Source organism: Triturus cristatus, chromosome 10 (assembly GCF_964204655.1).
Source record: "Triturus cristatus chromosome 10, aTriCri1.1, whole genome shotgun sequence".
NCBI lineage: Eukaryota > Metazoa > Chordata > Amphibia > Caudata > Salamandridae > Triturus > Triturus cristatus.
Window position 1 is genome coordinate 1231828352 of NC_140593.1, and position 13678 is coordinate 1231842029.

The window sequence follows — 13678 nt, forward strand, 5'->3', positions numbered from 1 at the left end:
TAAATGCGCCACATGCGCCTGATGTTGTTAGAGGGCTGCAAGGTGCCACATGTGCCCAGAGGTGCCATGGTGTGTGAAGGTGTCACATGCGCCTGATGTTGTTAGAGGGCTGCAAGGTGCCACATGTGCCCAGAGGTGCCATGGTGTGTGAAGGTGTCACATGCGCCTGATGTTGTTAGAGGGCTGCAAGGTGCCACATGTGCCCAGAGGTGCCAGGGCGTGTGAAGGTGTCACATGCGCCTGGCGTTGTAAGAGAGCAGCATGGTGCCACACATGTTCAGCGGTGCCAGAGTGTGTGAATTTGCCACACATGCTCAAAGCGCAGAAACCACATGGACCATGTGCAGTTTGGGCGCTGGCGTGGAGGTGCGTCTGTTATCACATACTACATCCAAGACCTTCACAGAGGCTGCTGCCCTGGAGAAGAGTCATGGCTGTGACTGTCACCCACAGAAAGTTCACAGTTTACACCCCCTCAGAGCCGACAACATCCAGCCGGCTGAATACTACCTCCCCACATTAGACTTACATTACTTCACTCCACCCCGGCCACACCCATGTCTGCAAGCTATTCTACCACCGACCTAATGTCCCTCCCTACTACAGACCACTGCCAGGGCCGTTCTCTTCCGGCTCATGTCTGCACTGCAGCATCAGACGCCAGTGGCCCCTGCGGGTCCACACTAGCATGCTGTCGGTGCACAATCCTCCTCATTGGCTGGTCTACACAGGAGCAACCTGTAGCCTCCTGCTGATAGCCTTTCTACATGGGCAATGCCATGTGCCAAGCAATTGACAAGTGCCACATAAGTTACATAATTACGATAAACACCCATTTTTGGGTGCCCTTGGCACATGGCCTTGTACATGACGTTTCTACGCGCCAAGTTCAAACCTCGGTGCAACCGCTGGGCGCCTGGATCGAGATCCCACGACAACAGCGCACCTCACAAAAACAACCATCCCACACAATCCCAGTAGGAACGGTTGAGGATCTGCAATGATGGAGACAGAAGCCCCTCCCCTTTGTCCTGGAGGTGGGTTTTATATGTTCTACCACAATTCACAGTCAACACTCAACTACGGTTCAATCAACCAATCAGCATTTGTGGAGCGCAGCACTGTCAAAACAGAGGGCAGAAAAAAGAGCAGAAAAAGCAAAACAGAGTGTAGAAAAAAAGAGCAGGAAAAGCAAAACAGAGGGCAGAAAAAAAGAGCAGGAAAAGCAAAACAGAGGGCAGAAAAAAAGAGCAGGAAAGCAAAACAGAGGGCAGAAAAAAAGAGCAGGAAAAGCAAAACAGAGAACATAAAAAAGCAGAAAAGCCAAAACAGAGAAGAAGCAAGAAAAACTGAGGACAGAAAACGAGCAGGAAATGCACAACAGAGGGCAGAAAACAGAGAAGAAAAGGCAAAACAGACGGGGAAAAAACAAGCAGAAAAAAAGGCAAAACAGAGGACAGAAAAAAGAGCAGAAAAGGCGAAACAGAGCAAGAAACAAGCAGAGGAGGCACAAACAGAAGGAAGCAGGTAGACGGGCAGCAGAGGGTAGCGGACTGTGGGAAAGCTGGACAGGAGACTGTAGCAGGGGGAGCTGGCAAGAGGACCACGGTTGGTGGCTAGGTGATACTGGTGCAGCTGGATACAGAGGTGGACATGCGGACTCTCCTCTGGGCACGTCTCAAAAGACCCCCCCCTGCCTGGTGAGCCCAACGGGCACCAAGGGTAGCAGCGTCACCGCAAGCACGCGGTGAAACCTACCTAGCCTTGGGTTGCTTGACAAAGCCTGCAGGTCCATCATCCTTTTGATTGCACTTAATTGTGTTAGAGTTTTTAATTTTGGGATTTCATTCACCCTTTTCAGGCGTTTTTGTGGAAGAAGCTTTACTTTTGAACAAAATGGAATATTTGCAGCGAAGTATGGAATGGCAGATTGTGTCTTCCCACAAAGTTCTGAACCAAAATAGAAAACTTAAAAAAAAAAAGTGTAAATAGGATCTTTTCCATCACAAAGCTTTCGAAGAGGTCATTCTGGTCCAACGACAAACACATGTCGAACCACAACAACCCCGTGACGCTGGCTATTAAAGCGTCACCGCAGCCAAATGAATCCCAAACTTGGTCCTCTGCCAGGCCAGTGGAAGGTGACCACACAAGGGACACGGCCCCCCTCGGATTCTTCATTTGTGAGCACCCTGCATTGTAGCTAAGGCCTTCTTACTGTTATATGCAGACAGAACGCCATCTATTTTACTGTAAACATGAAGAAAAACTTAAAATAGGTATTGCCTGAATAATTCTTCATTCCTGGCACCAAAAACTGCCAGGTCAACAGCTGTACAAGTTATATCGGCTGAGTGGTTTCAAAACGAAAATGTTTCCTGCTGAAACTTAGGAGGTGGAGACGCAAACTTGTGTGTCGATGAGTACTGATCGCATTAAACTCCATTACAGCGGCAGCCGACACAAACCCAAAGTGGTGGGGCGGGTGGAGGGGGTGCAGGCAGGGGACGCGTGGGGGAGCGCGGGAGGGGTATCGCAGGTAGGCAATAATAAAAAAAATAAGACTTACCTGAAGCTGACGTCTGCGTCACGCCTCGGTGCTCTTCTTCCTGGTCCTAGCAGACACAGGTACAGCGTCATAGACTCCCTGTGCAATCCTCACGCTGCTCTCATGCTATTACCAATGGCATGAGAGCAGTGCGGGGATTGGTCTGAGCGGGCTGGTTTAATGCTCACTTAGGCACAGGGAGTCTCTGCTGTTTCTCCCACCCGGCTGTGCAATAGAGCTAGGTTGGAGAAACCTAACAGTGCGTGTCTCTTTGGTCGGCCTAAGATGGCCGGCCAAACAGACATGCACACTTAGAAGTGCACATACCACTCCATTCCTCCTCCCTCCCATAGCACGGTCCAGCCCCTCCCTACACACGCTGGCTCAGCCAGCAGCTGAAAAATAAAAAGATAATAAAATATCGATTTATTTTTCAGCTGCTGGCTCAGAGCCAGTGGGGCGAAACTCCTCCGACATTGCGGAGGAACCACCGCTGCTCCATTAAGCATTCAAGAATAAGTCTACATCTATTGTCTAAATAAGTGTTGAAATATGCCCGTTTCAGCTCAATTTTTTCACGAAATCCAAAATAAGTATGGAAAATACAAACATAAGCGTAAAAAAATAAATACATTAAACAGGGAGTCCTAACTATAAAACAGCTCTTGACATATATCAGAAAGGTCTAATGTTTAAGATGTTTTTATGATCCGAATATGCTGCGCGGGAACTAGAACTCCTAATGGCGGAGAGTTCATTCCACCATCTTACCTCCAGCTAATGGCGGAGAGTTCATTCCACCATCTTACCTCCAGCAATTGCCGGATAGTTCATTCGACCATCTTACCTCCAGCTAATTGTGGATGGTTCATTTGACCATCTTACCTCCAGCTAATGGTGGATAGTTCATTCGACCATCTTACCTCCAGCTAATGCCGGATAGTTCATGCAACCATCTTACCTCTAGCTAATGCCAGATAGTTCATTCGACCATCTTACTTCCAGCTATTGCCGGATAGTTCATTCGACCATCTTACTTCCAGCTAATGGTGGATAGTTCATTGAACCATCTTACCTCCAGCTAATGGCGGATAGTTCATTCAACCATCTTACCTCCAGCTATTGCCGGATAGTTCATTCGACCATCTTACCTCCAGCTAATGGCAGATAGTTCATTCGACCTTCTTACCTCCAGCTAATGGCGGATAGTTGAGTCGACCATCTTACCTCCAGGTAATGGTGGATAGTTCATTCGACCATCTTACCTCCAGCTAATGACGGATAGTTCCTTCGACCATCTTACCTCCAGCTAATGGTGGATAGTTCATTTGACAATCTTACCTCCAGCTAATGACGGATAGTTCCTTCGACCATCTTACCTCCAGCTTATGGTGGATAGTTCATTCGACCATCTTACCTCCAGCTAATGACGGATAGTTCCTTCGACCATCTTACCTCCAGCTAATGGTGGATAGTCCATTCGACCATCTTACCTCCAGCTAATGCCGGATAGTTCATTCGACCATCTTACCTCCAGCTAATGGTGGATAGTTCATTCGACCATCTTATCTCCAGCTAATGGCGGAGAGTTCATTCGACCATCTTACCTCCAGCTATTGCCAGATAGTTCATTCAACCATCTAACCTCCAGCTAATGGTGGATAGTTCATTCGACCATCTTACCTCCAGCTATTGTCAGAAAGTTCATTCGACCATCTTACCTCCAGCTAATGGCGGATAGTTCATTCGACCATCTTACCTCCAGCTAATGGCGGATAGTTCATTCGACCATCTTACCTCCAGGTAATGGCAGATAGTTCATTCGACCATCTTACCTCCACCTAAGGCCAGATAGTTCATTCAACCATCTTACCTCCAGCTAATGGTGGCTAGTTCATTCGACCATCTTACCTCCAGCTATTGCCGGATAGTTCATTCGACCATCTTACCGCCAGCTAATGGCAGATAGTTCATTCGACCTTCTTACCTCCAGCTAATGGCGGATAGTTGATTCGACCATCTTACCTCCAGGTAATGGTGGATAGTTAATTCGACCATCTTACCTCCAGCTAATGACGGATAGTTCCTTCGACCATCTTACCTCCAGCTAATGGTGGATAGTTCATTCGACCATCTTACCTCCAGCTAATGACGGATAGTTCCTTCGACCATCTTACCTCCAGCTAATGGTGGATAGTCCATTCGACCATCTTACCTCCAGCTAATGCCGGATAATTCATTCAACCATCTTACTTCCAGCTATTGCCAGATAGTTCATTCGGCCATCTTACCTCCAGCTAATGGCAGAGAGTTCATTCGACCATCTTACCTCCAGCTATTGCCAGATAGTTCATTCAACCATCTTACCTCCAGCTAATGGTGGATAGTTCATTCGACCATCTTACCTCCAGCTATTGCCGGAAAGTTCATTCGACCATCTTACCTCCAGCTAATGGCGGATAGTTCATTCGACCATCTTACCTCCAGCTAATGGTGGATAGTTCATTCGACCATCTTACCTCCAGCTAATGGTGGATAGTTCATTCGACCATCTTACTTCCAGCTAACTCTATTTTTTGTTGAAAGCAAATCAAGTTGACCAAGTGGCTACTTTGCAGTCACAATGGTTGTCAGGAGTCTTGCGCTACCGGCTGTAGTGTTAGATGTAGTCGTCCATGCTCGCATGTTGCTTTGCAGCATGATTTTATTGGGGAGGTTGTGAGCATGTAGAGGGAAGAAACGAGTGCAAACACAACACTATATACAAGACGTCATAACGTCAGAAGGCACCGCAACATTATAACTCTGGTAGCGAACACTGGTAACCGGGGCAGGGCGTGTGCACCATGCTCTCAGCCTAGTCCCCTTTCTCCCTGTAGACACAATTCACCTTGTAGGGTATGTAGACAGGTGCTGTACCTGCGATAGGGTCCGACAGAAGCCTAAGGACGTCCTCGGGGCGCCCGTCCACCGTGAAGCACAGCTTGTCCTCTGAAGAGGGCAGACTCACCACAAAGTGAGGGTCACCGTCAGCTGAAAGAAACAAGAGAACGAGGGTCACTCTGACAAATCTAGCTGATGCAAGCGTAAAGAAACTATGTGCACTCGGTGCCTTACCTGAGGATGTAAAGGTCTGCGCTCCAGCAGATCCGATGATGTAATCTGGAACACAAGTGGGGAAGCATGGTGACTTCTCTGGCCAAAGACATCAGCCTATAAGCAACTGCTCCACCACCCCAAACATACATCTGCTTCCACCACCCCAGACATGCTTCTGCTTCCACCAAACCCAAACATACATCTGCTTCCACCACTCCAATCATACATCCGCTTCCACCACCCCAACATGCATCCGCTTCACTACCCCAAACATACATCCGCTTCCACCACCCCAAACATGCATCCCCTTCCACCACCCCAAACATACATCTACTTCACCACCCCAAACATACATCTGCTCCACCACCCCAAACATACATCTACTCCACCACCCCAAACATACATTTGCTTCCACCACCCCAAACATGCAGCCGCTTTATGTTATGTTATGTTATGTTATTTATATTTTTATAGCGCACAGCTGCCCCATCAAAGGGGCGTCCTGGCGCTGTGACAGATGCTACAACATAACACACAATAAAAGAAAAGGAAATTAACCAGACACGGGAAACAGTAAAGTTTTAATCGCCTGCCTGAAGGCGAGCAGGTCTTCAAGAGCTCGGATGTGTACCGGGAGCGAGTTCCACAAACCTGCCGCGAACACCCTAAAGGAGCGGCCACCCATTCTACTCAATTTAAAGCGCGGACAGACCGCCAGGTGAAGCCTCTCCGATCTCAAGGATCTCAAAGGAACATAGGGCGTGAGTAGGTTAGCAAGTGCCGGGGGCGAAGAAGATTTCAAAATTTTAAAGGTCAGGCATAGCGCTTTGAACTGAATTCGCTGTCTGACCGGGAGCCAATGTAAGGCCGCGATGGTACCAGCCACTGAGCAATGTCTAGGGAGGCCCACAATGGCCCGAGCCGCGGCATTTTGCACCCTTTGGAGCCTAGAGGCCTCCTCTTGATTCACCCCTAACAGCAGTGAACTGCCGTAGTCCAGCCGAGATAGTATAGAGGCCTGGACCACAAGCTGTCTGGTGGGGGGATCAAAATACTTTAAGACCGGCCTTATTCCCCGCAGAATGCCATAGCACGTGGCAGCCACCTTCTTAGTGTGGTCCTTGAAGGTGAGCGCAGAGTCCAACCAGATGCCTAAATTTCTCACTCCAGAAGCTGGAATGGGAGTGACCCCCAACTCTGATGGCCACCACTGGTTACCCCATAGCTCAGCATGCTTCCCTAATACCAACACCTCTGTTTTGGTGGCATTTAACTGAAGGCAGTTGGTGCGAAGCCAGCTTGCTACTGCCAACAAACCCGCTCGAAATTTGGGGGCCTCCACCTCAGGGTCTCCACTAAGTGTCACCGCTAGCTGTGTGTCGTCCGCATATGAGGCCATCGTAAGACCCCACTGTTTAACGACACCAGCCAACGGTTTCACATAGAGGTTGAACATAGTAGGGCTCAACGAGGATCCCTGTGGTACCCCCAGCTCCAGGGGATAAGTGGCAGATTGGCCAGGTGGTATGGCCACTTTAAAAGAACGATCTGATAGAAAAGACCGAAACCACTGGAGAGCGAGATCAGTCACTCCCGCCTCCTGTAAGCGTTGGATCAGTATATGGTGGGACACAGTATCGAAGGCAGCGCTTAGATCTAATAGTAAAAGCGCTGCAGTGCGACCTGAATCCAGAACCTGGCGTAGATGTTCCGTGATGTAAAGTAATGCCGTCTCGGTACTGTGTCCCGACCGGAAGCCGTTCTGACTGGAATCCAATATCTGGTTGCGAGCCAGATGCTCAGACAGAACAGAGTTGACATGGGCTTCTGTTACTTTGGCAATCCAAGGCAGCAGGGATATGGGTCGATAATTCTCTGGCAGCCGGGGGTCAGAGTTGGCTTTTTTTAGTATAGGAGTAACCACTGCCTGTTTCCAAGCCGTGGGTACCATTCCGCTGGACAATGACATATTGATAAGATTCAATATGGGGTCACGGCAGAGTGGGGAAAGTGTGTTAATTAAGGCTGGCTTTAACGGGTCCGAGGGAGAACCTGACTTGACCCTGAGGCTAAGCCTATCAAAGGTCTCAGTAGTCAGTTCAGGTAGCATTGCAAGAGTCTCATATCCCAACGTATCGGGGACAGTAACCTCTCGGTTCTGGTGGAGTGTGTCAAAGCTTTGGTAGATTGTTTCCACTTTCTCCACAAAAAAGGAGGCCAGCTTATCACAGTGGGAATCTGTGCAAATCACCTCTGAGGTGGATCTGTTTTTCATAAGATCCTTCAGTATCTTAAAAATCAGTTTTGAAGGGTTAGGGCTGGTGGCAAATTCTTGAGCGTAAAATGCGGCTCGTGTTCTGCAAATAGCTCTATGATAGAGCTTCAGCTCAGTAAAATACCGAGTTTTCAGAGCAGGGCTGTAGGATCTTCTCCATTCCCTCTCTGTTTTTCGGCAGGCTTTTTTTAGTTCTGCGAGTGAGTCATTATACCAAGGACTAGGTGTTTTTGTCCGGCCTTTCAACCACCGTAAAGGTATGAGAGAGTCCAAGGCATCGGTGATCCAGGCGCAGAACTGTTGGTAACCTTGTTCCACATTAAAAAAGATGCTCAGAGGTTTCTGTTCCAGTATGCTATAAAACTCCTCAAGCCTAAGCTTATGCCAAGGCCTTTTTAGAATAGGTCTGTCAACAGCTTTAAAAGGCTTATCGTGAACCGGACAAAAGGCTTCTATAAGCAGATGATCAGTCCACCCCATCAGCTTCGGATCTGACAACCTTACCCCCTCAAGTGTGGAAAAAAAGGGGTCCAAAATATGGCCCCCTGAGTGGGTTGGAAGGGTGACGAGCTGAGTGAGTTGAAGAGCTTCGAGGTTCGCCAGCAGAGTGCTCACCGTAGTGGATGACCCATTATCAAAATGGATGTTAAGGTCCCCCACGATGTTGAAATTGGCACAATCAAGTGCTATAGGACCGATCATATCGGCCAGTGCGGACCTGAAGACAGAATCATTGCCCGGAGGACGATAAATAAGCATACCACTGAAAGTGAATTGGCGGGAAAAAGCAACTTTAAAAATAGCACTTTCACATGCAGGTAGCCCCGACGGTTTCCAATCAGCTGGAAAACAGGATTTGACTGCCATGGCAATACCACCTCCTCTTGTGGTTCTATTGGAAGTGAAGACGGTATAGTTCTGAGGGAATGCAAGATTCAATATGGCAGAATCCGAATCCTGCAGCCAGGTTTCTGTCATTAGAAAGACATCGGGGTCCTCTTTCTCTAGCAGATCATAAATGGACAGGTGATGTTTTACCAGCGACCTAATGTTTAAGCACCAAATACGAAGATCTCGAGATGCAACACACGGTCGCGTGACAGGAATAGCATCTTCCAGGGAACGGATTTTAGTAGGGCTCTTAAGAGACCAGCCTTTGCAGGCACAGCTATAAGGGCCGACTAGAGGGTCCACAGGCTTGCAGGCACTTCCTCTGGACAATCGCCTTATGGACAGCAGCTCGGACCGTGTGTAAAACACCATACCTACCGGAATCGGCGATACAACACCACGACGAGAAACCGAGCCTGCCCAGCCTTGCGCTGCCTCGACGCGGACGAGCGCAGACGGGCAGGACTCTGGCACGACTCCGGCTAAGCGACGGCGTCCACACCTGCGCGTCCACCCCAAACGTACATCTGCTCCACCACCCCAAACATACATCCGCTCCACCACCCCAAACATGCAGCCGCTTTACCTCCCCAAACATGCAGCTGCTTCACCACCCCAAACATACATCCGCTCCACCACCCCAAACATACATCCGCTCCACCACCCGAATCATGGATCCGCTTCACCACCCCAAACATACATCTGCTCCACCGCCCCAAACACATCTGCTCCACCACCGCAAACATACATCTACTCCACCACCCCAAACATAAATTTGCTTCCACCACCCCAAACATGCAGCCGCTTCACCACCCCAAACATACATCTGCTCCACCACCCCAAACATACATCCGCTCCACCACCCCAAACATACATTTGCTTCCACCACCCCAAACATGCAGCCGCATTCCCACCCCAAACGTACATCTGCTCCACCACCCCAAGCATACATCTGCTCCACCACCCCAAACATGCAGCCGCTTTACCTCCTCAAACATGCAGCCGCTTCACCACCCCAAACATACATCCGCTCCACCACCCCAAACATACATCCGCTCCATCACCCGAATCATGGATCCGCTTCACCACCCCAAACATACATCTGCTCCACCGCCCCAAACACATCCGCTCCACCACCGCAAACATACATCTACTCCACCACCCCAAACATAAATTTGCTTCCACCACCCCAAACATGCAGCCGCTTCACCACCCCAAACATACATCTGCTCCACCACCCCAAACATACATCCGCTCCACCACCGCAAACATACATCTGCTCCACCACTCCAAACATACATCTACTCCACCACTCCAAACATACATCTGCTCCACCACCCCAAACATACATCTACTCCACCACCCCAAACATACATTTGCTTCCACCACCCCAACCATACAGCTGATTCACCACCCTAAACATACCTCTACTTCACCACCCCAAAAATGCATCTGCTCCACCACCCAAAACATGCATCTGCTTCACCACCCCAAACATACATCCGCTCCACCGCCCCAAACATACATCTACTCCACCACCCCAAACATACATTTGCTTCCACCACCCCAAACATGCAGCCACTTCACCACCCCAAACATACATCTGCTCCCCCACCCCAAACATACATCCGCTCCTCCACCCCAAACATGCATCCGCTTCACCACCCCAAACATACATCCGCTTCACCACCCAAAACATACATCCGCTCCACCACCCCAAACATACATCTGCTCCACCACCCCAAACATACATACGCTCCACCACCCCAAACATACATCTGCTCCACCACCCCAAACATGCATCCGCTTCACCACCCCAAACATACATCTGCTTCACCACCCAAAACATACATCCGCTCCACCACCCCAAACATGCAGCTGCTTCCCCACCTCAAACATACATCTGCTGCACCACCCCAAACATACATCTACTCCACCACCCCAAACATACATACTCTCCACCACCCCAAACATACATCTGCTCCACCACCCCAAACATGCATCCGCTTCACCACCCCAAACATACATCTGCTTCACCACCCAAAACATACATACGGCCCACCACCCCAAACATACATCTGCTTCACCACCCCAAACATACATCTGCTCTACCACCCCAAACATACATACGCTCCGCCACCCCAAACATACATACGCTCCACCACCCCAAACATACATCTGCTCCACCACCCCAAACATGCATCCGCTTCACCACCCCAAACATGCATCCGCTTCACTACCCCAAACATACATCTACTTCACCACCCAAAACATACATCCGCTCCACCACCCCAAACATGCATCCGCTTCCCCACCTCAAACATACATCCACTTCTCCACCCCAAACATGCATTCACTTCACCACCCCAAACATACATCCGCTTCACCACCCCAAACATGCATCGACTTCACCACCCCAAACATACATCTGGTTCACCACCCAAAACATAACATATATGTCTCCTCTTTGGCACCACTTGTGGAATTATGTGGGTTCACTCTGACCTCCTACGCTGATGATACCCAAATAGTGGTCAACCTGCTCCCAGGAAACTCCGTGCATACACCGCCAAAACTACAAGACTGTATGTCCGCGGTGGGAGGCTGGATGGCAAAAAAACTGCCTAAAGCTTAACTCCAATAAAACGGAGGTGATTCTTTTTGGCAATAACCCCAACTTATGGTCTCCAGGCTGCTGGTCGACAGATCTTGGCCAACTCCCCACTCCGGTAGGGAAAGTAAAAAATCTTGGAGTATGGTTGGATGACAAACTGAGTGGCAGGGATCAAGTTAATAAAGTTGTTTCCACCACTACCTATATCCTCAAATCTTGCAAAAAAATGATGCCACTACTCCCAAAGGCAGCACAGCAAACGGTTATCACTGCTCTCATTCTGCCAAGATTGGACTATTGCAATAGACTATATTTGAGGATACATGAAGGATCCCTAAATAAATGACAGATTCTGCAGAATGCGGCCGCCAGACTGCTCACAGGCACGCCTAGGACTGGCTCCATTTCTACCCAAATCAAGGCCCTTCACTGGCTGCCAGTGAGGCAACGCATTCAATTTAAAGCTCTGACACTGGTCTTCAGGGCCCTTCATGGAATAGGACCTAAATTCTTAATACAACAACTCCATTGGTATTCTCCTACCAGAACCCTACGATCCTCGGACGCCAAATTGGCTATAGTTCCCAGGGTAAAGAAGGCCAATTGGGGTGGTAGAGGCTTTGTGGCCAATGCAGCCAAAGCCAGGAACGCTCTTCCTCTATCTCTGAGAAGTACGACAGGTCTCCTCCCATTCCGAAAGTCATTAAAAACATTTCTCTTCAAGCATTGATCTTTCATACTCTTCATCTTTTACTCACCCGACTCCCCGCAGGTCTTCTCTAAGCGCCAGGACACCTTTTTGGTAACAGTTGCGCTTTAGAAATGCCCATAACATAACATAACCCAGATCTGTGACTGGGGCTGAGTGTCTGAAAAGTTTCAGCGTTCCGCCCATCATCTCCTTGTTTTTGCTTCCTCAGATGCACAGTCTCTTCTTCAGAAACTGAAACAGCCCTATCGCTGGCTTTAGACGAAATCAGGGCCAGTGTTTATTGGGAGGGCACATCAGCAGTGATTCACTCTTGCCCTGTCTGCCATGTTCGCTACCAGAGAGCAGGCTATAGAAGGCGGAAGCAGGTGCGTTGTTACCGCCTGGTTGCATCCCTCGTCGAAGGATGCTGGAAGTCTGTACCTCTGCCTCCTTTCCCCTCTCAGAGTCCTGCAGGGCTCCTCTCTCTCACCAGTGCTGTTCATCACACGTGCCAGACCTCTGGCCCACATCACGTGCATGTTCCAAGGTGACCTCCACGGACACGGATGATTGCCCATCTGGACCTCGGTCTCGGCCTCCGCCCCAGCCCCGCAAGGCTGCCTGCCGGGAACCCAACAGTGCACCTTTGTGATCTTTCTTAAACCAGACCCCAGAGTTGCTGTTGGCCGAGTGTCAGGACATTCCTGGCTTCAGAGCAGATGGCCCCTGGCTCTCGGAGACCCCCCTGTTCCTGAGGACACAGTTAAACCCGTGGGAGCTCTTCCCGCCAAAGTCCCTTCCGTAAAGAACAAGCCCCCCCCCCCCTCCGCCAGCTCTGCACAGCGCCCTCACTGCCTTGTTTACCGGTGGGGCTGTGGGACATGCGCCCCCTCTTACATGGACCACTGCACCAGACTCAACCCAGGCCTCCTGCACACACGAGGACACACGGTATGAAATGTGGTGGTGCACGAGGCCGTCCGTTTCAGAGAGTGAGGGCACGTGTCACACACATGAAGGACCCACCCATGACTCCGAGTCCGGCAAAGGCCGGAGTGAAAAGACTCTGCCGACTGCACAGGGAGTAGTATTGGGAGAGGTAACTGTGCCTGGAAGAACATCTTTATGAACAGGAGCGCTAGATCCCTGCGCACCGGCTACTGCTGGTGATTGCACGTTCCACCAGAAATGTACATTCCACCCGTAATGCACATGCTACCAATGACGCACCTTCCACTAGTAATGCACGTTCCACCAGTAACGCACGTTCCACTAGTAATGCACATTACACCAGTAACGCACGTTCCACTAGTAAAGCACATTCCACCAGTAAAGCACATTCCACCAGTAACGCATATTCCACCAGAAACGCACATTCCACCAGTAACGCACATTCCACCAGTAACGCACATTCCGCCAGTATTCCCCAGTAACGCACGTTCCACTAGTAATACACGTTCCACGAGTAATGCATGTTCCACCAGTATTGCACATTCCACCAGTAACGCGCGTTCCACTAGTAATGCATGTTCTACCAATAACGCACATTCCACCAGTATA

The 13678-nt window shown here is 49.6% G+C and overlaps 1 protein-coding gene across 1 annotated transcript in view; it reads right to left on the reverse strand.

The window, feature by feature from the left end:
• The window catches only part of ITIH6 (inter-alpha-trypsin inhibitor heavy chain family member 6), a 246002-nt gene that overhangs the window by 11053 nt on the left and 221271 nt on the right, over nt 1–13678 (reverse strand). Inside the window, 2 exon segments of the mRNA XM_085629844.1 lie at nt 5468–5581; nt 5666–5710. Of these exon segments, the coding sequence (XP_085485970.1) occupies nt 5468–5581; nt 5666–5710 (159 nt within the window).